The sequence below is a fragment of the Anguilla rostrata genome, chromosome 7 (assembly GCF_018555375.3).
Source record: "Anguilla rostrata isolate EN2019 chromosome 7, ASM1855537v3, whole genome shotgun sequence".
Classification (NCBI taxonomy): domain Eukaryota; kingdom Metazoa; phylum Chordata; class Actinopteri; order Anguilliformes; family Anguillidae; genus Anguilla; species Anguilla rostrata.
Window position 1 is genome coordinate 19,415,282 of NC_057939.1, and position 23,102 is coordinate 19,438,383.

General features: G+C 40.0%; 1 protein-coding gene across 1 annotated transcript; it reads right to left on the reverse strand.

The window, feature by feature from the left end:
- Positions 1-443: 443 nt before the first annotated feature.
- On the reverse strand, positions 444-20,885 carry slc1a1 (solute carrier family 1 member 1). Its single transcript, XM_064343484.1, has 12 exons — positions 20,433-20,885; positions 11,436-11,576; positions 9,557-9,649; positions 8,901-9,015; positions 7,039-7,081; positions 6,813-6,914; positions 6,181-6,365; positions 5,799-5,906; positions 4,813-4,935; positions 4,223-4,417; positions 3,350-3,484; positions 444-3,218 (listed from the first exon to the last, which is right to left on the reverse strand). Exons 1-12 carry the CDS (start codon positions 20,524-20,526, stop codon positions 2,978-2,980), a joined length of 1,575 nt encoding a protein of 524 aa, XP_064199554.1. The 5' UTR covers positions 20,527-20,885; the 3' UTR covers positions 444-2,977.
- Positions 20,886-23,102: the final 2,217 nt, after the last annotated feature.

The following is a 23,102-nucleotide window of genomic DNA, read 5'->3' on the forward strand; positions in this document are numbered from 1 at the left end:
ATAGATTAGATCACTGTCAGACCTGGGTCAAATACGTATTTGTTTTGGATTCAAATAATTTTCTACACTTTACTGATCTTGTCTGGTGTTTTGGTACCAATGAAATACTCTCAAAAAGTGCAAACCCCGCCTTCTGGTCACATTGGCAGGCTCAGTTACTCCAGGCAAGATCAACAGAGCACAGAAAAGTATTTGAATCCAAAGCAAATACATATTTGACCCAGGTCTGCTCACAGTAAAACATTTCATACAGGGACACAAAAACAGTCTTCAGTTGTCATTCATGCGTTTATCAAGAAATGTAGCTAAAATGTCAGATTTTGAAATATTAGGGCTTGTGAAGAAATTAAGGCCAGAAGTTGACGTGAAAACCAGAAACCGATACGGCCCTCATTGTGCACTTCTGGCTTACAGTATTTCACAATAAACACAATGGAGTGATATATGTTTAGTTTTCTTTATTAATCGGCAGATAAATACACCTAGTAGGTGCTTCAACATTAACGTACATGGCATATGTATTGTCATTTATTTATATAGTTATGTGCTTTTGAAGTATACAGAGCAGAAACATATCAAAAAGCGTACGGTTGCACATAAAATTACAATGCTCACTTTATTTTCCCTTTAAAGCGATTATATACATTATGAACATTTATCTCCCTTCATCAGTGCCTTTCTCGTTTAAAAAAAAAATCATTTCTTTTTAAAATTAAGCTCTTGCTTGCATTGGGTTTCTTGTTGGCGCTAGTATTATAAATTGCATGTGTAGCCTGTAATGGTCGAATAACTCCTCGTGGCCTGGTTTTCCAGAAAAAATGTTAACTGATGAGATAACAGAAATGATAAAATTTGGGGTACAATTTATTGCACTGTCACATTTTATTTTTATTCTATTGCCAGTTTTGTATACTTCACATGAGTGTTTGTAATCTTCAGTAACTTTTTCCTGTACCATAGAGCAATTATAATACAGTTCACTAATTATTTTGGAAACTAGCTTTCAGGAGCTGTCATGTGACAGACAGGCAATGTTCATGTGACAGTGTTCTTGCAGAAATACATTCACAGTGTAGGATATAGGCCAGTGGAAAGTCAAACAGACCATTCAAGCTATTTCAAGCTATTTTCATATACTTATGTATATGATATGTCATCTACAATGGCACTAGCTGATTCGATGATTTTGTCTTATTTTTTACTATATTTTATGTACATTGTTTTCTGTTTGCTACTTCTGTTTTCCACAGACAAAAGAACTGGTAAGCATGTTAATTTAGATTTCTTAAACTTCCCTTTTGTTAATTCATGCAATATTTCTTTCTAAAAAAAAAAGAGGACAGGACCCCTTTCACCTGTACATTCAAGTTGGCTCGATCAGTAAATATATGGTGGGCCAGGAAAGTTTTGGAATAGTGGTTCAACCAGGAAAAAACTCATTCCCAGGTGTACGTGGTCACTTCTCAAGCTATGCATGGAAAATATTTCCATAATCATCACACAATATTTCAGATCACACATACATTTTTAGTATGGTTTCATATTACTGTTTCTGATAACACCTTCTATGAGACCTTAGAGTTGCATAATTCCTTTATAAGCACTACATAGTACCTTCATACACACTACATAGAAATTCATAAACGTTTAAATCGATAACCATAAAGACATATGGTATGTCACTTTGTATGTCATGGTAACATCACCTCCTGCATCAGTAGGCATACTGTAACACCCAATATGCCTATTTGTGACTATTGACATAAGAATTTATGAATGTTTATGTATTACATTCAGGCATTTAGCAGATGCTTTTATCCAGAGCAACCTACACGGCTTATACAGCATTTTACATACCATCCATTTACACAGCTGGATATTTAATGAAGCAATTCGGATTAAGTATCATGCTCAAGGGTACAATGGCAGCACCCCACTTGGGAATTTGGCCTACAGCCTCAGAGTACAATTCAAGTTCCCTATTATGCTGGACTGCTGCCCTGCGTACTGCTTCTAAAGGAGTTATAACACTCTTGTGAAGGATCGTTCATAGAAAGTGTTAACCAGTTGTCTTTAAGCATACCTTAGATGTAATCGTGATTCTCAATGAGACTGACATGGAGGTAATGGATATGACTGTATCAGAAACCAGCTTGCAGAGTGAAAATGGAAAGATTTGATGAAAATATTTGTTTTCCTGCATGCACCCATTCTTGCAAAGTCTGCTGTACTGAAAGGGACTGGGTCTCCAGAAGAGTTGAGAATCACTGTTTTTAGAAGTACCACAAAAGTAAACTTTTAGATGCTCAAAAAAGTATATTTATAATAATATACAGTCTTGTTCATTGTTCATTTATAATATGCTTATTTTTTCATTATTTCTGTCCATGCTCTTTGTTGCAGGAAGTATACACAACACAGTTCAGTGGCAAGGTTCAAGTGAGTCAGTATCTCTTACACGACACAAAGGCAGACAGACAGACAGACAGATATATAGATACCAGACCGCTTCCTATAGTACAGACACGCTTAACGTTAGCAATGAGGGGAAGAGCTGAACACTGCAAGGCACACTCAATAATCCATCAGGCTTTCTATAACAAAGGTGCAGTTTCTACAGCATATGAATAAAAACACACCTTATCGACCACGCATATTAACTTTCTTGCAAATTTAATTTGCTTAATCTCCATCTCCATACATAATGGAAGCCCTCATGCTGAAGAAACACATTGTGACTACCGTCCTTGTAACCTGAATTTCCCTCTCTATTTGGCACAAATGCACAGTGGCTTCGTTATAAAGACAGCTATGAAGAATTGCCAGGGGAGAACTAATGGTGGCTATTGCTGGAGTCAGGGTCGAATGCATCAGGCACCTCCTCCCATGTAATGGCACTAATGTTATGGTTGCTTCCTTCATCTCACACATTTATAGCAGCATGTTGCTGGTTTCTTAGCTTACCGCACACCAGGAGCTAAAACTGAGAGGTCTGCGTAAAGGATATTGCGTCGCTCTTGTCAACCGTGAAGCCCCCATTGACGTAGGACTTCTTCTCGCACTCCTCGTCATCCATGGTGGTCTCCAGGGCGAATGGGTTGACAACATCTACATCTGATGTCAGGTCCATCCTCTCCAACTCCTTCTTGGAGAGTTTCTGAACTATTCCAGCTCCGTAGGCATCACCCAACACATTGATCATGGTGCGGAAACGATCTCTGATGGAATCGGAATGGGGTAGACTGTGAGAGTGTGACATCTTGTTTTTTTTTTGTTTTTTTAGCTTTTTTCCAGATATAAGTACATGTAATAATATTGTAAAAAGTGATATAAAAAGGAGAGCACTTACAGCAACCAGTCTACAGCAACAATAAGAGTGACATCATTGGCTGGTAGGCCCACTGCAGTCAGGACTATCACCATGGTTACCAGCCCAGCATTGGGAACTCCTGCAGCTCCAATGCTTGCTGCTGTTGCTGTTATGCTGCAACCAAAATAATCAGAATACAGCCTCACACCAAAATAATAACCAACCCAGCCTAGTCATGGCTACCTAAAATAAGATAATCATTATATGAGGGAATATTCTTTTCACATTCCAGGGCATTGTTGACGTTTAACGTAGGTAAATATGAGGCAAACATTCCTGACTTTTGGATCAATGGATGCCAGCCTTCTGCTATTAATCATTGATAGTAATCCATCGTATTGCCTACTGTACGTTGTTGGCTATTCTATGCTATTGGCCATCATTTTTCCTGATGCATTAGTTAATTAAAGCCTCCATCCACATCATTACGGCAGTGTGCTGAAGCACTTCTGAAGCTCTTTGAAATGTTGATTTAGAAGCCCTTTTAGACAAATTTGATATTATTTGGCATTAATCAAGTAAATGAGCTTCTAAGGCAGGTGTGTCAAGCTCCAGTCCCGGAGGACCGCAGTGCCTTCTGGTTTTCGGAGTGTTTCAGCATGAGTGATTAATTTAAGTCATTGATTGGCTAAAGTCCATTCACCTTGTTCTCAAGCCCTTAATTTGCTGCTGATTGAAAGGAAACCACAAATAGCTCCAGACACCGTGGCTCTCCAGAACTGAAGTTGTCAGTCCTAAGGAAAACACTTGAATGGTATGATTGCATCTCCAGGGCTGTCTTGGTGTGGTCTGAACCCATATAAAGCCACCCATGCTGCCAGGCTTAGCCACACAGTAGGTCTCGAGGCGTACCTGATGGTAACTATCTGGCCCACGTCCAGGGTGTAGTCATTTAACTGCGCGATGAATATGGCTGCCACCGCCTCGTACAGTGCCGTGCCGTCCATGTTGATGGTGGCTCCGACTGGGAGCACAAAGCGTGTGATCCTCTTGTCGATCCTGTTGTTCTCCTCCGCGCATCTGAATGTCACTGGGAGCGTTGCTGAGCTGGAAAAAAAAAAATGTAACCGGCTACGTGAGTATATACAAAGGCAACGGCTTTGCCAAGAAGGGAGGTCTTTCTGTGAAAAAGTTTTGTTTCATTATTGTGGCCTGAAGAAATGAAGGCATTCAGCTTAGAATTGTGGCTCCGGCACAATGCCTCTGATGTCAAAAAACTGAGACATGACACACTTGACAGTGAATCATTGAACTGTTGATGGCTTTCCTATCTGTTCCACCACAGTGGCCTTTCGTGAAATCTCATGAGCCACATTATTTATATGTTCCCATTTAGTCAAATTGAAGTTTCAGAGCATTGACTGTGTATGGAGCAATGAGTGACAATGGACCCCAATCCTACAGCTCAGTGAAGTGTCCAGTGTGGAGGTGTGTCGAATTACCTGGAGGATATCATAAGAGCGGTCACCAACGCCTGGACCATCCCCCAGGCGAATGTGAAGGGGTTCTTCCTCACAAATGCAAAGTAGATGACTGGGAGGCACACCATGGAGTGGATGGCAAGTCTGAAGAGTGAAGAAGAAAGAATTATTTAAAATTCTCTGGGTTGCACTCCCTTAACAAAATACCGATGTTACTATTTTAAGAGCATTATTTAATGGTGACAGTATAGATGTTCTGCTGTAGCTTGTGTGGAGTGTTGGATACCTGCCTGAAACTGAATGTATTGTAGTATTTCCAGTTAAGTCAGAATAAATGTTTTGCATATAGGCCATAAGAATGAACACATTTTCTACCAAGTATTGTGAATTAATTCGATTTAAGCTTTTTACAATGCTGGCGAAAAAAAGGAATTTCCACTAATTTCTCATACACAGTAAGCTAATGTGGCAGTATTCACTTTTGGGTTGTTTATGATCTCAACGTGTGTAAGTAAGTTCTGATACACTGGGGCAACTTAATTTAACTTTAATTTAATTTAAATTTCATTTGCTGATTTTGCCACTTAAACAGGGAATCGCACTCGCGTAAATCTGTGATTTTGTGTAGAGAGAAACAAATTAAATCCTGGCCCACGCATACAAATTGTATGTTTGAAAAATCTTGTGAAACCAATCAAATGATTGGGGAAAATTGCTACATCAGAGATTCCAAACTGTTGCCAAGGTTCCACATCTGACTCCACAGAACCTATTGTTGTTCTGCCAGTAGCGTCTTACACTCAGATTTAGGAGCTGCGAGGAACCGATGCAAGGTTCAATTACAGCCTCCGCTGGCATGGGCTGTTGTAAATCTCGAGTGAGAAGGCACCTTTTTATCTGCCCTGGAACAGGGCCTGGCCTTGCAGAGGCTGACCGCCACGTGGGACTCGGGTGCCAGTGATAAATTCACCTTGCTTTTAATTGAGTACAGCAATAGCGTAGCTCACCCGCTCAGCACGGTCACCATGTAGAGCCCCAGCTTCCTGAAGATATCCCAGTCTTCCACCTCAATTATTTTGGCAGCGATTAAGAACAGTATTCCCACTGGCATGTAACTGCAAAAATAATGATAATGGTTTCTGTCAGGCAGAGGAAATGTAGCTCACATGAAGACAGTTCCCCATGACTGAATAATCATATTAGAGCAGGGATGCTGATGGCCGATATGACCTACTTGTATGAACATGTAATTACAGCTGTCAGTGACCGGACAGGCAGCAGGTATTTTTCATTATATTTAGTATTAATTGTGAATTCAGCCAAGACAAATATCCCATTTTAGTTCCTTACTTATATGGAGGAAGACCCAATAAATTTGGAAAGACATACCACATGATAATCTGAACTATTTTCATGGTTGCTTCATTCAAGGCGTCAAAAAACTCCACCAATACACGTCCCTTCTCCCCCATCTTTCCAATGACAAGCCCAAACACCAGGCAAAAGACGATGAGGCCCAGAACATTGGTCCCATCAGAGTACAGTCCCACAACCTTGTAATCCAGGGTTTTGTTCTGAGAATAGAGAGAAGGAAAACCAAAGGAGAAAAAAAGGAATTTCCACTAATTTCTCATACACAGTAAGCTAATGTGGCAGTATTCACTTTTGGGTTGTTTATGATCTTCTCTCTATTGTTCTGAGAATAGAGAGAAGGAAAACCAAAGGAATACTCATTACTGAAGGTGTGGTTCCCTGGTCATCAGAAGAGCCATGGAAATGTATTATAGTCACAAACACCATGTTGTATGGAAACATTAAGACCATTCTGCCAGCTTAACAAATCTATAATAGCAGACTAAATATCACAAATAATTTCTTTCCACTTCTGATATCTCAGCCAGTATGACTTTGGAGCTCAACAAATATGGACGTAATCAGAGACTTTCGTACATTGGTTCAGATCTTTGGGTCTACTTTTCTATCAAGAGGAGTGCGTAACCTTTAGAGAGTGCCATACTTACCTCCTGTGGAATGGTTGTCATGACAGCTGTGACGGTCGTTATTGTTGTGGCATTTCCCTCAGATTTCGCGTCAATCTCTATCTCTTTACGCTTTGTCTTGTACTGCAATTGAAACATTACAGCACAGCTCACATTATGTCTTTTGACTGAAACAGGGATTTAAGGTCTTTTTCTGGTGCATAGCAGTAAGCATTGGGATCATCAACATCAATGTGAAGGACCTTACCTGCTGAAAACAGGCCTGGACAAGATTCTCAGGAAACATATTCCTATAAATGATAAATGTAATACAATTAAGAACTATATATATATATATATATTTATGTGTGTATGTGTGTGGCTCACAATTGTAAATGTGTCATCAAACAATTCACATGTGGTTAAAGTTAACATTCTTGCCATTTATTTAAGGGTATTTTTATACACTTTGGTTTCACCATGTAGAAATTACAGCACTTTTTATACATAGTGCCCCCATTTCAGGATACCATAATGTTTGAGACATATTAATGTTATTTAAATGAAAGTAGTCATGTTTAGTGCTTTGTAGCATATCCTTTAAGAAGTCTGTGATCCATAGATATCACCAGGTGCTGGGTATCTTCTCTGGTGATGCTCTGCCAGGCCTGTACTGCAGCCATCTTCCTCTCCTGCTTGTTTCAGGGCCTGGTTGCTTTAGGTTTCTCTTCAGCATATGAAACACAGTTTTTGGCTTTGAAAAACTCCTTTGTTGCTTTAGCAGTATGTCTGGGATCATTGTCTTGGTGTATGGTGCAGCACCATCCAATGAGGATTTTGCTTGAAATTGAGCAAAATAAAATGAAATAAAATGCCTCTGTACACTCTGAATTAATTCCGCTGCTATCAGCAGTTATATCATCAATGAAGACAAGTGAGCCAGTACCAGTGACAGCCATACATGCCCAAATTCTAACACCTCAACACCACATTTCACAGATGGTGGGGTGCTTTGGATCTTGGCCAGTTCCATTTGGCCTCCAGACTTTGCTCTGGCCATCACACTGATACAAATTAATCTTGGTCTCATCTGTCCACAATACCTCTTTAAAGCACTTCTTAGTAAACTTTAACCTGGCCTTCCTGATTTGAAGTCTTATGCAGACAGTAGTCACTGACACATCACACCTGCCTCCGGAAGTTTCTGATCTGTCAGAAAGGTGTTCAGGTGTTTCTCTTCACTATGGTGAGAATTTTTTGTTCATCAACTGTAGAGGTCTTTCCGAGTCCTTTGTGAATCACCAGAGCTCACCAGTGCTCCCTTTCTTCTTAATGATTCCAAACAGATGATTTTGATAAGCCTAAATTTTGGACTATGTTCCTGGATGTTTTTCTCAATTGTCAGTTTCATAATGACTTCCTTGACTTTCATTGGCAAAACTCTGGTCCTCATGTTGCCAAATGCTAATAACAGACTCCAAAGGCAAACAGAAACCTAGAATCAATAAATCTGGAAAGCTCTCTTATACCTGCACTAAGGAAGTAACTGAACACTCCTGACTAATCAGAAACAGCTGTAAAACCATTTGTCCCAAACATAATGGTGCCATAAAATGGAGAGACTGTGTATAAAAAGTGCTGTAATTGCCACAGGGTGAAACCTGTAAAATATAAACATATCATAAAATACCCTTAATCAAAAACTTGAGAATGTGCACTTTAACCACATGAGAGTTGTTTGATTACAAATAAAAAATTATGGAGTGCATTGGTACATATATACATTGGTAAGGATAGTGCTTCACTGCGCTTAAAGATAATACGAATGACAATAAAACTTTTATATTACAATAGATTTGTCATCACTATAGTGAGTAACTGTACTATGAATATTAATGATTGAAAATGTATTTGCTTGTGAAATGCAATATCAATACCATTATGCAGAATTTTGGTGGATTTAATCCTTCTTGTCATCATATACATGTATAAATACAAGCACCATTGAAAATAGCATCATCATTTTATCTGCCAGACATGTGGTCTAAATTTTAAAAGAAGTCTCATTTTTTATCTCAGTGGTGTGCACATTTTCATCTGCAAGAGAGTTTAAGAATTAATTGTGATCACCTCACAAGATCCAACATGGCATCCACCGTGCTGACATCAGGTGTGGACCCAGTCCTGTCGATACTGTCAGCACTTTGAGAAACTCCCGGCTTGATAGTCATCACCAAAGCAATGCCTGGAAAGGAGTCAATGTGTGTCTTTTTAACACATATATTTCTGCACCCATGTGATTCTAAAAGAGAGACATGTAAAGCTATGATAAAGGCTACACGCAGCATGCTGTATTTGCCCATTTGGGAAGGTCACTGAAATATGATCGAACTATCATTTTTCAGCCTGTACTGCTGTGTGTATTGAGTTGAGAGAAAGAAGCTTTTATGTAAAGCAAATTTCTGTAAAACAGATAAATAAAGTTTTATCTAATCTAGTCAAATATAATTTCATCTGATAAAATATAGGGCAATGTAATCAGATTAAAAAGCTCATTTTTGATATATAAATTAATGTGAATCAGGGAAATAAATGACAAAAATTTAAAAGATTACCAAATTAAAATCCACCATTGTGAAATGATTTACAATAGCATGACCATAGTTGTGAAATGATTTACTCTTTACAATATTTACAGCACAGATTCAATTACAGGCTGTCATTGCGCTTGTCTTTTATTGTTTGGAAGAGTGAGAATTTGTTGGAGAGGTTGTAACATGACTCACCCAGAATGACAGCGATGATAGTAGTGGATAAGTAATAAACGACTGCACGTAAACCGATCCTTCCAGAAATCTCTGAATCCAGAGCGGCCACACCTGCAGAAGCACAAAGACATGTAAAATCTGCAGCACCCGGGTTAGCCAACTGAAACCATTTTCTAGAAATAATTTCTAAATCCATAGATTGTTTATTATCAAAAGGAGAATGTCCTTGCTATCCTTCCAGTACCTTACACACACTTTGGGGCTGCATGTTTCATGTGGCTTAATTTCATGAAAGAGAAATTCATTTTTGGGGGGGTCATTCTGTAAAAGCAGTGTTCCACACTCTAGTAGTACTTTGTATCATCGTCCTGATGCTCTAGCTTGTACTGGCCCCTAGTTTGACTTAACATAGGTTAGATCAGAAGGATGTTCACTGTGTGAACTGGACTTTGTGTTCTCAGCTATGAATAACTGCACTCCAATGAGTATTGTACCTTATCGGACCTGTGTTTTGTAGTTGTTCCAATGACCTTTGGTGTGCACTTTTGTACGTTGTTTTGGATAAAAGCGTCTGCTAAATAAATATAATGTAATGTAGTATACCTGGACTATGCCAGTACCATCTGTGGTTGGCAGCCCCACAGGGCAATTCAGAATTTCTCTAGCATTGCCCAGGCTTGGGAGAGTTCCAGTCAGCTGGGATGAAGATGGCATCGCCTTGCGAACCATTGACTCATTCTACTATGTGAGATGCCCACACACGTGTCTGTTTAGCTTTGCATGTAGCGTCTTCCTCCGACTTTTGTCACATGAGCCCAACTTGAACGCTGAGGTGTGATAGGAAATGGTGGCTGATGTCACCTGCTTTGGAAGTGACTGCATGTTTGTTCGTGTACTCCTGAATCGATAGTGGAGGTTGGAGCAGGGACTGCAGATAAAATTGTATCGGACATTTCAAATTGGGGAGAAAAAAGACGGCGGAAAGCAAAAAGATAAATGAATGTGTAAAGGAAAAGAAGGTGTTTACTTCGAACCAGCGGCTGTCAGAAAATTCTGGCCCCAAAAGAAAGGAAATATTCATTGAGTAATTCAGTGCACACTACACAGCTGTCACGGACACCTAGCAGGAAGAGGGTTGTGCATTTGGCTGCACCCACAACAAAGATGGGCTATAAATGTGGGGTTTCCTTGGTAACAAGAGACACGTCTGTGTTGCACTCTTGGATGGCATTACAAAAAAGGCATTTAAGGAGCTGCTGAGTGTGTCCGGTAATTATTCTAATAAGGGCAGTGCGGGCCTGATTCATATTCACCACCCCGCAATCTTATCCATATTTCTCTTTCCTGACAGGATTCGTCCCTCTGCTTTTAAAACTCAGCATTCAGTAAGACCTTTTTATGAATTTTATCAGTGTCACCTCCGTGCAGTCAAGCATAATTCTGGCCAGCAGGAGGCAGAACTCAAGGCTACTCTGTTTATGAGGAACACTCTCTGCTTCAATCGTCTGTACCGGCAGTCTTTGCATTCCCCCTATTCAACTCTTCTGTCTCATTCAGACAGATTGATACTGCTGCAAATTTATAGAGGTCTCCTTGCTGCAAATATCCTCCGATCCTCGCAGCAATATTGTGGATGCTGAGCAATTCTAAAATATGCAAATATATTCATGAAAGATCCGTTAGCCTCCAATCCGCAACATTAAATATGTAAAACTTTCCACTCTGTGGTTTGGTTCATTTTAATGCCCCAGCATTTCACATTGTTTGTGCCACTCCTTGGCTTTGATGACATTATTAAACTGAAGGTGCATTAATGGGTTACTGTTGCTAAGGCTTTTTCCGTTGACTTGCTGAGGAAACAGTTGCTTTGTGGAAGGCTTAGCCGATTCACATTTACCCGTTATCATGCTGGAAATGATGAGAGGGAGGATGACCAGCTTCAGCATCCTCATCAGGAGTTCTCCTGGAAAGCCAAAGTAGTACTTGTTGAGCTGGGAGAGGGAGGCATATTCCCGGACAAGCACCCCCAGGCCAATCCCTGTAGAGCAGAAAGAAGAACAAAGTGAGAAACCTGCTGTTTACATGAATGCCACCTCACAGGGAATGATTGGCAGGACTGCTGCCCACACCCACCACTGAGACGGATCTACAGTGCAGCCAAACTACTGTTTGTTTATCATGGAGGGTGGCCCACATAACTGCCTGTATATGATGGAGGATGATCCACATTAAAACCACCTGTCAATCATGCAGGGTGAACCACTTTAAAACTGCTTGTCAATCATGAAGAGTGATCTGTAGCAAAACTGCGTGTCTATCTATCATAATCACATCATCTTGTTTGACACAGGCTATCGTGGAACAATTGTTCAGGGCTTTTAGGACTGGCCAGTGCTTCATGGTTTGTGGCCAGCAAACTTCACAAAGACTCAACACTGATAGCTACTCAATGGCTTCATCTCTGAGGTCTAATTTGTGGCAGGTTTTGAGTTTATTAGATAACCATCCTCCCTGCAATGCCATATTTAATTTTAAACCTTGAAGGCACAACCATTTTAACCCTTCATTTATCCCTCCAAGTCCCACATTTGATAAATAAAATGAAAAATCTGTTTTTCAAGGGAGCCTTGATGTAATCAGTTGCCGTGAATAGCATAAAACACAGCACAGCACAGCACACATGTATACAAAAGATACCTGTACAAATACAACACATCCAAGAATATCAATATAATCATATTGATAAGCTTTCATTAGGGGGTGACGTTTACCAGCTCGGCCCAGATCAATTCACTGTGCCAGTGTGTGCTTTCCCTGGGTGTTCTAAGGACAAATTACAGTGCCCATGCTAGATTGATAATTCACTTTTGAGCGCTGATTCCTTTGGTTAATTACTAACATGTATTGCAGACAACCAGTTGCATTAGGTTGCAGCCACAGACATCTGTGTGATGGACAACTTACAATATGAAGACTGACGGGCATGAATTACATTGAGATTTCCATTTCTTTGCACTGCCTTACTGAAACTGCTCATTGTAAACTTTGATTTCAAGGTGCTTAATGGTGCGCAGTATGTAATTTTGTTACAGACAATACAGCATAGATTTATCTCTGTGGAGTGAGTGTGAGAGGGAGGGGCGGCTTTGGATAGGTGGAGTAAACTTGGTTGCGAAATACAAGGAGCCTCTTGAAGGCAAGATGAGCTCATTTCATTTGTCACCATAGAGCTTGTATAAGAAATGACAACAATGAAGTTAAAGACTGTGCCAATGTCACGAAAGAGGACAAACTTTATTGGCCTATTAAAATCAAAATCACTGTACTGTATGTGATGATGCGCACTATAAGCATTTTGCAATGGAAAATTCATAAAATGGCCCCCTTTGGAAGAATCATGATTGGCCAGGACAGGTTAATAAATCATCTGTTTCTTCAGGTGAAGGACATTTCTTAGAAATATGGCAATGTAATAAGTCACATTGTAATCCAGCCATTCCCTAGAAAAGACCTTTGTGCCGCTTCTTAAGACGTTAAAATGCACATCGTTAAAATACACATAGAATGTGTATTTTAATGTCTTGTTTAAGATTCTTGACCCATTCGTGACCCATTCTTGAAAGATTATTGACCCATTCAGTTTTTATGTATAATACAATAATTTTTGATGTACACTTATGCAGTGTCTTTTTTCAAATGATATGAAATATTTTAGAGTAATGCATATTCTTAAATGAACTCCCTGTAGGGGTTCACTGTAACAGCATATAACATGAAGAAAGTACAGATGGGTAACAATTTAAAGGAAAAACCAGAGTAAATGAGTGGAGAAACATAACAAATACAGATGATTCCATACAGGTGTATTGCATGATACAATTAAACAATTAACATCCTATCACGCTCTGTGGCATGTATAAAAATGTTGAGCATGTACATCATTGTATTTGTACGTTTCTGTATTTACAGCCCCTGAATCCACTATAGAAATTATGCTTCCACTTATTTGTCAATTCTTTTGTGATTTTAAATATATCCAATACTGAATTGCACCAGTAAGCTGTAAGGTAGAATTTGACAGGGTTTACTCTACCATTCAAGAGTGGTAAATCTTTGCAGTTTGTAGACAAAACAAAAATCCTTCACATGCCTCTCCCCCCCCCCCCCCCGTGTGTCAATGTCAGTGTACTCAGTGTACTGGCCATCCAGGGAAAGCATAGTGTGGCATGAGCCGCCCCTACTTCAGTCCGTACGGTCAGGAGACATTATAATCATGTATGCGGAGGAGCGCGCACACCAGGGGAAAAGCCCAGCAGAAACAGGCAGGACCCTCGGAAAGCAGGGAGCGGGTAGGCGTAGAGACGACCGCAATGCTCCGCTACTTCACGGGTGCCTGTCAAGGCTCGGGTTATGAAAACGGATCAGGGTCTGCGCGGTGCTACAGGAAAGGAAGGATAAACGGCAAATCCACGAGCTTGCGCTGCACATGACCATGAGCCGCTGATGTGCTCACCAATAGTAACTACAGTGAAGCTGCTGCTGGGATGTAGGGCCTAGCGACATCAAAGACCCAGCAGCGCAGTAACCTTGTTTTTTTTTTTTTACCACAGATTTCATATGATTTTATAGCCCTAGAAGGGCACATGTCCCTACGCTTATTCCAGCCTACGTGCTTGGCTGAGTTTTACTCTCCCATAAACTCTGTTTGCGCGGTGACTTCTTCAGGTCTGCTGATATGCACACGTGATATATTTGTTATCAACCGTTACAGTCCACTGTTATACCCTCAAATGAGCAATACTGTCGACTATAACTGCTGTTCACTCCATCCGCATAAGTAAGAGGACAACTTCCCAGCCGAAAGGCATCCCCTTGCCTTGGTTTTTATGCTTGTTAAAGTCACATGGCTTTTTGAATCTCTTTTTTTTGTCATCATACCAAATTGGAAATTTGATGTGTATCCTGTTATACACTGTATCCTTCTGCCCAAATACAGAGAGGGCCAAGGGAAGATTTGCCAACTAAATCCATAAATGCAGAGTTTGCAGCTGTGCGCAGTTATTAGATTACCGTTGAATGTGACAAGCCAACCTCAATGTCCAATAAAACAGGATAAGCCCTACAAGAGAGACCACAGATTTAGCAGAAATTGTTCTCTGTATGTCTCCTCAAGATAGCTGAGTTGTTGAATAGCAGTAACTGACATATATTGGCTGCTATAAGTAATCGATGACAGGACATATATATATTTTCCAGTTGGAAATAATGCTTTCTGTTCCATTTGGCTGTCATACAATCATTTTTTAATGCTTGGAGTATTAAATATTGTTAAAATTTGCAACGTGCGAACTTGACTGACTGTCAACAGCTTGCTGTTGCTTTTTTTTCTCCTGAAAACAAGACTAGTAAAACACATGGATAAGACAAGGCCAACATTAACTATTTGTTATAGCAGAAAGGGTCAGTCTTAGTAAAAACAAGAAAAAAATCTCCTAGGTCTAAGACTTGTTTCATAAAACATGGCTCATGCCCATTTCTACAAAGATGCAATGATTCTAAATGTTTTTTGAAGGATTTCTCAAAGAAATAGAAGTTTGTAAATAACCATAGCAAATTTTTTGGTAATCTAAGAGCATTTTGTGACATGTTTTTACAATGATTCAGAAACTGGTAGTAAAAATCATTGGATATAATTTCCGTGAAGTCCCAGATCAACCAATTAACTGCTAATAATGCGAAAATGTCATAATTCAGCATTTTCTTTGAGGTTAGGTTGAGAACGTATATCCCAATGGGTGAAATATCAATATTGTAGAACTGCGCACTAGTCTGTGGGCTTCCAAAACTCCAACCTACAATCAGATTGTAGATTGGAGGACAGAATGCAGCAGATTGAGTTGTTGTAAGCAGCTCACAGTTGCCATATCTCCCAAAGTAGTCCCTAGTGCGTAATGAGACAGGGATTGTTTGCCGACTCAGACCCTCCTCCCTGGCTGATAACAGGGACAATTGTGCGCTATCCCTTCTTACGTTTCTGTGTTTGCTAGATTTGTCTCCTGCTTGGAAAACAAGAAAACAAACACTGGACAGCTACAACAAGGGGAGGGAGATTGCTTTTCGATAAACACAAGTGTCATCCCAGTTGTGAAAATGTTGCCTCATGTTTAGCATGAGAAAGAGATTGGCTTATCTAAGATGGTGCTATCTGTCCAAATATGTGACACAGCGTTGCTTTATTCTGTCAGTCTGGTCCCAGTTTTACCCAGAGCAATAAAAACATTCTGACAACCATATTTTCTCTCACAGTCAACAAATAACAAATTTAGGTCAATAAATCTAAAATAAGTGCGTGATTTAATATCCTCTCTCGCTCAGCTGGATCGATAATCAGATGAACTGCAATCATCTCAATATTCGTCATTCTTATAACATTTTTATTCCCAATACAATATTGGGCAGTGAGAACTAGATCAATGAGAGCTTGCTTTTCCCTACAGGTATTCAGTTTGCTGTGGGTTTTGGCTATGCATTGATGGTGCTGTTTATCAACTGGATTTAAAATGTTCTTGCAGAGTAATTATTCATCAAACATTCAGTGGCAGTAAAAAAAAAACTGTGCCTTAAATCAAGCTCTCTCTGGCTTACCTAAATGATCTGATTTGCATACTTCAAACTGTTCTGTCTGCAGTAAAATATGTATCCTAATGATTTTGTGAATCGCTGATGAAAATGAGTAAATTACGAGTTTGAACAGGCTATAAGACAAACCCTCCACACCTATGTGGATAGACCATCTGCAGTTTTGTTGAATCAAAAGATGCATTAACAACTGAATTTTGTTTGGTGTTTGCCTCATCTGGTGGTTGGATTCTGCCTAACTGAAAAGCAAATGGAAGCAAAAGACCAAATAAGTCAATTTCTATCTGGGCACTCATGAATATGAAATCAGCATTTATTATTTTGACACGCTGCATAGGAGGACTACGTGACATTGACCCCACCCCTCTGGCAAACTAGCCCTTGGGTTTTTAACCCCTGGGGGTCCCTGGCCAGCTGGCACAGGTAAAATCCCCCCCAGCCTCCCCCGACCCCACCCCAACCGCTTCACGCTCACAATGTGAACTCCTCCCCCCGTCCACCTGGTTCGCAATGGCAATATAAACAATGAACAACCACCCCACCATCTTTAGAAAACCTTTTTTTGTGATGCCTTAAAGACTGGATTGGGGTCCCTGGATCAGAAAATGGCCAAAGGATGACCATTAGATCCTCTTGAACATAAATTGATAACATGCTACAAAAAGGTAGCACAGCTGCTTCACTATCCATAATATGCAAATTAAGTGCAGTTATAATAGTATAATGGATCATGTTATAGTGTAATCTAGAAATGTTCAGCAAAACACATAAGTATCTTTTTCATTATTGGTTATTTTTCTGTTGGGTATGTGGGATAAGAACATAGACTCCCCCTGAATATATAATATGTGCACAATATATAAATGTATCCTGTATGTATATTGAAAACGTCTCAAGTCCATATTTGATTATCTAATGCACTATGATTAGCTTTTACCATTAGACTAATTATTTTGTTATTTAAACAATGGCTTAAGGATGTACATGGTTTTAGGATCTAGATGAAGCCTGAAATAAAATAGATTCATACTTTACTTTTGTTACAAAACAATTCTATTTATAGTGCAATGGCACTGTACAGGACACTGCCTATTTTAATTATTATCTGGGTAGTCTAATGTATTTAAACAAAAGAGAATCTAAATATGGTATTTTAACTTCAAGGATGTCAAAAGCCCTGCCATTGTAAGGAGTGCTAGCCTTCTTTAATCCTCTGAAGAGTAGTTTAAGTAGGTTTTTTTTTTTTTTTTTCAAAATTTTAAGTCACTGTCCTAGAACATTGATTATATTTACCAGTAATGATCAGCATTAGAATGTTCAGCTAAGAAAATTCTAATCACATATTTGTGATCTCACGTCTTAAAGGGTTAAGTGTTTCTGTCGTCAAGCTACAGTGTGGCAGAGGGGTCAGGGACAAGTTAAAATTCTAGCCATGCCCCAGTTATTACACTCCTTTTAAACTTTGGAGCAAGATTATAAATAATGAGATAAGTTGTATGCTATATAAATGACAAAGCTCTATATGAATAGTTTCGGTATATAGTCATTATGGATACAACCACATTAGCACATAATAGGCTGTTAGCTGAAACAGTTATTTTACCCTGGTGGACAAAGTATCGGTGTGAAAGGCCAGCGTTAATACAGTATGCATAAGACTAATGAAGGACCAGATGCTTATTTTAAATTCGCACCGCCTGAAATACTGCAGGGGTGTAAAATAATAAATCAGGGTTTAATCGTCATTCAAAATGTTTTCATGTCGACTTTTAGAAAATGTTTTTCTATTATTATTATTATTATTATTATTATTATTATTATTATTATTAATAATAAAACTATGCATATGCACTGAAAGCACGTTGCATGGTTATTTCCTGACCCCTGATCCCTGACCCCTGATGTGTGATTTCTATGATGAGCCACAGTCTTTACATTGTCTCTATTGTAAGTGGTCAGGCAAGATAATTTGTTTGCCACCCAATGAAAAATAAACCTGTTCATCTACAAACTGGGCAAACAAAGCTTGCCTTGATGAAAGTAATATGTATGAGATTGCCTTCCAACTATGTTTTATTCATGAAATTATTCAAATAAGACATATTCATCGTAATTGGTAACTGATTGTTTCAGACTTAATTCTCTGGAGGTGAAATGTTTGTCAATGTTGTTTTTTGTGGTTGAAAGGCAAAAAATAGTGTTAATTGTAGATTTGCAGATAATTGATTTTCGGAATAATTTAATTCTAAAGTAAAATTTGAATAATAATATTTTATATATTTAATATTTAATATTAATAAAGATGGTATTACCAATACCTGACCAAAATAAAATGATCTTATCTTACCTAGCAGTTATTCCAGATTTTTTTTAACCCATTTGTCATTGAAAAAGCACTTTCATTTAGAAACGGAATTACAAAAATGTCCCACTCATCTATTTCTCCTGAAAGTCAGGCAACCATATCAGATAGGCAAGTCAGCATATTTGTGTTAAAATTCACTTGCCATTCTTTATCATTATAACACATAAAATAGCCATTACCTGTATGGACATCCATTCAGAACATCATCACTGGATAGCACGCATTTATCCTAACCAAGACAAAACTTTCAACTAATATGCTTATTCTGCATTTAAATATCCGAATGGAATTGTGATTTGTGCTCGTCTTGTTATTCAGGAAAAGAGTGTACTGGCTTTGTAAGGGATCTGATCTCTTGACCACTGTCAGTAGCTTGTTAGATCAAATCCCATTTTATGTAGGTCAGTAATGTGCTGAAATAATTATAATAACAACTCATTTATATACATGGGGTAAATACTATGATTTTTTTTCGAGACAAGAGTCCATAACCATGTGTGCTAAATAACTGTGATAATGGTATGAAAGATCCAATACTCAAATGGCGCAGTTCAGCCAGTAATTAGACAATGCATGTTCATGGCTGACTAGAGAGAACTTCATTTAACTTCAGTACCAGCCTGGTCAGCAACAAAGCCCCTCCTGTGTGATGGAGACGGTGGGCTTAATGGGGCAGCCCACCCCCTGTAAGAGCTGGATAAAGTCTGGCTCAGCAGTGCGCCGGATCCTGAGTGATTTACGCCGTGCCCACATTCACCCGAGCCGAGCAGCGAAGCCCAATATCATTATGAGCGGGACCTGTCCTTCCCATCTGCTGTTCTCACAGCACAAAGTGAACACTCTCTTTAATATGGATTTTGACCTACGCACACCCTGTGCCCGTTCAGCGAGGTGCTCTCACAGCACGCAGACACGACCGTATATCACGTGTCAATCAACATATTATTCAAATGCCGGCAGATCTTAATCTGTCAGCCCTGGGGAAAAAAAGATCATCGATTCAATTTCAAGGTTATCACACATTTCTTTGGGGCTCGGCTCACGCTCGTTACTCTTTGAAACAGAAGGCAAATCGAAGGCGTAGTGGAATTCATCAGTACACCACATCGCATTAACAACGCTGACAGGTGATTGAAGTCCAAACTTTTTTTCTCTCTCTCTCTCTCAGCCAAACAGATTCAGCTGCATCACGCAAAACCAAGCGGGACTCTTATTGTGAAGCACACCGCAGCGATGCATTCCAGCCAGCGCTGTTGACATCAGGTGCGGGTGTTCGAGGCTATCAATCGCCGCATGCCTTTCCCTCGCGTGCTGCATGTCCGTGCTGATGCGTTACACTACGCTGTCACGCTGTCAGTTAGAAACAATCGCGGGGCTTGCTGCCGCTAATTTAGCCGCCTCAGCCGTGAAACAGAGCAGCGGGCTGCAGGCACTGAAGTTCTGTAGCCTGGCGAGCCCCTTTGCATGAGCGGCAGCAGCGATGCTAAGAATATGGGGGAAAAACCTCATGCAAGACTCAGCTCTAACGCACGCACCCACTCTATAGGACAGCATGGCTGACTCCCCCAGACTGGTTGAACACCCCCCCCCCCCACAGCACACTCTGGTCATTCCAGACAAGCCCCCCCCCCCCCCCACCAGTCCCTGGGCAAGGGTGCAGAGAACAGCAAAGCAAGGCAGGCAACCGCTCCAGCCTGTTGTCTACGTGCTGGATCGCAGTGAGAAACAGCAGAGGAATAATGGAATAGACAGAGAGAGAAGGAGTGTGCATGTGAGAGAGAACGCCAGAAAAGACAGTACATATAGGGAGGCAGCCGACCATAGTGTGTAACAGCGAGCAGACAATGTCCCCTTTATCATGCCCCACACGTCGCAGACAAAAGGGCTCACCTAGCAGCACCGACACAATGGTGGCAATCAGGAGCCAGTTCTTCTTCAGGCAGCTCTTGAAGTCAAAGGCTTTCCTGGCTTTCTTCACCATCATGCTCACAGCAGGCTTTCAGCCCTCACAATAAGGAGAAACAAACGCAGCCCCTTGATGGCCGCTGTACGGACGCGCGGAAGATTGAGCGGGAGGCGGCGTATTCCTGCTAGCGCGGTGCTGCTATGGAGATAGAGGGAGAGAGCGAGAGAGTGAGTGAGTGAGTGAGCAAGCGAGAGTGAGGGAGGGAGTGAGAGAGAGAGATAACAAGGGAGGGAGAATGTGTGTGAGAGAGCGAGAAAGAGAGGGAATGAGTGAGAGAACAAGACTTGCAGCTGCGGTCAGTGTCCTATGCGCAGCTCTGCCTCTGTCCTCTTCTGTTCATGAGAGTGTGTGTACGTGTGTATGTGTGTTCGTGAGAGAGAGAGAGGCAGCCATGCATACACTTTATATCCCCGGCTTCACCACACGTGTAATAGCTCACACCTCCTAACTCCTGCCTCCCCCCCCCCACTCAGAGTTCACCATCAACACTGTACTTTGCCGAAAGTGTTTACTATTGTGGACCCCTCCCACATTCTTAGGTTAGTCTCCACTGTTTTAGAATAAGAGACTAGGCTGTGTCGCTAATGTTTCTCAAAGGCAGCAGCATGGTTTTTAAATATAAATCGAAAACAGTCATAGGAGTAGAAATGATTTAGAAATTCCTAAAATCAAATGATATTATGTTGTAGTATTTTAGCATAGTAGTATAGGAATGTAGCATATTACATTTATATGATTTTACAATATTGTATGTGATTAATTTATATGTGCAGGTATATAAGCTAACAGTGAACCAAAGAAAAACCTGCATTCTTACATTAAATACATCAAATACTCAATCTATAAAAAATATTGTATTATTGAAATCAATATTTCTTATTTAACCATCACGTAACTGAATGGGATCATTTGTGACCCAATAAATGGTCATATATTTGCAAGGTGTTTTCTTTTAACCTTGAATTTCTTAAAACATGCCCCAAATTAATCCGTACCACTGTCAATGACATGCATTCATCTTGCCACTGAATGTTTATTCCTATGATATTTAAGGTAAATGTGCAGTTATCAGATGATGGGCAGATGGTTGATTCATGGGAGAGGGTGCACATGTTTCAGTGTTGAGAGCTGCAGGACAAAGGGGAAAATCTCTGCCTTGGTGACTGCAGACATGTTTGGCATCCCACTGGCACACCGATTGAGTTAAGCTTGATGCCTTATCAGCTTATTACCAAGCACAGATGTGCCTTACTTATTATGTTATTCAAATAACATATAGTTACTACACAAGGGAAGACAGATCAGAAACATTATTCAGGGGGCAGGCATGAAAGTGTCAGTAACTACTGTCCGCAGAAGACTAAACAAACAGAACTACAGAGGCTACATTGTTGTTGAGTTTGTTATTGGCATTTGTCAACATGAGGACCAGAGTTGTGAATCATTAAGAAGAAAAAGAGCACTGGTGAGCTTAGTAATTACCAAAGGGCCTGGCAGGCCAAGGAAGCCCTCTACAGTTGATGATCAAATAATTCTCACCATAATGAAGAAAACCCCTCAGACACCTGTCAGACAGATCAGAAACATTATTCAGGGGGCAGGCATGAAAGTGTCAGTAACTACTGTCTGCAGAAGACTAAACAAACAGAACTACAGAGGCTACATTGCAAGATAGCAATCACTAGTTAGCCACAAAAGCCGAATTGGCAGTGAAGGGAGAAGAGTTTTCTTTACTATGAACTAGAAGCATGTACAGCATTAAATTCTTAGGCCTGGCACCAAACTTCCCAAGGACAGTCAGAAGTTAGAAATATTACATGTACTTGTGTGTCTTTGAGTATGTTTTCTTTCTCTCATTAATACATTTCTAGGAGTCTGAAATGGTGAGCTTGGCCTTTCCTTTATCTTCCCCCCTGCCACCCATACAATGGAAGAGGCTATGTTGCCTGGGACTCTGAAAGCTGGGTAAAGACTAAATAATCATTTTTGATTTAGAGCTTTTTTATTTAACGTTGAAGGCTAGAGGTGAATGTGTGATTATTCAGTATCCATGCTACTGTATATGGTTAGACATAACCAAGAATTTCCTTCGTAAAATTTCATGCTTATATATGCTTATGTATTAACCATGTCCCAATAAGATACGGAATTATGCATGTTATTAGTAAGATATTTTTGCTTATAAAAAGTGGGGATTGCCCCTGCTTTCTTCTGTTTGGGCTGGTCCGTCTTGTTCTATATAAGTGCCGGACTCTCTGCAGAGATAAGTACTATTTCTTATATGGATATACCTTATGGATATACTATATATATGGAGAAAATTTTCTCTGCTCAACAATTGGCATCACAAACAGGATTCTCAGCACAACCACCTATCAGCCGCACAGAGGACCATAATCCAGCAGGATGGTGAGTATTTTTTTACCACATCATTTGTGTGCTGTGATTACTGTGCTGTTTGTAGGTGAATGCATAGGAGAATAAAAGAGTGGTTATTTACAGTTTGCTAAGAAGTGTCTAAAAAAGCTGGCAGAGTTCTGGAAAAAGGTGTTGCAGATGAGACAAAGATTCACTTGTAGCAGAGTGATGGCAAG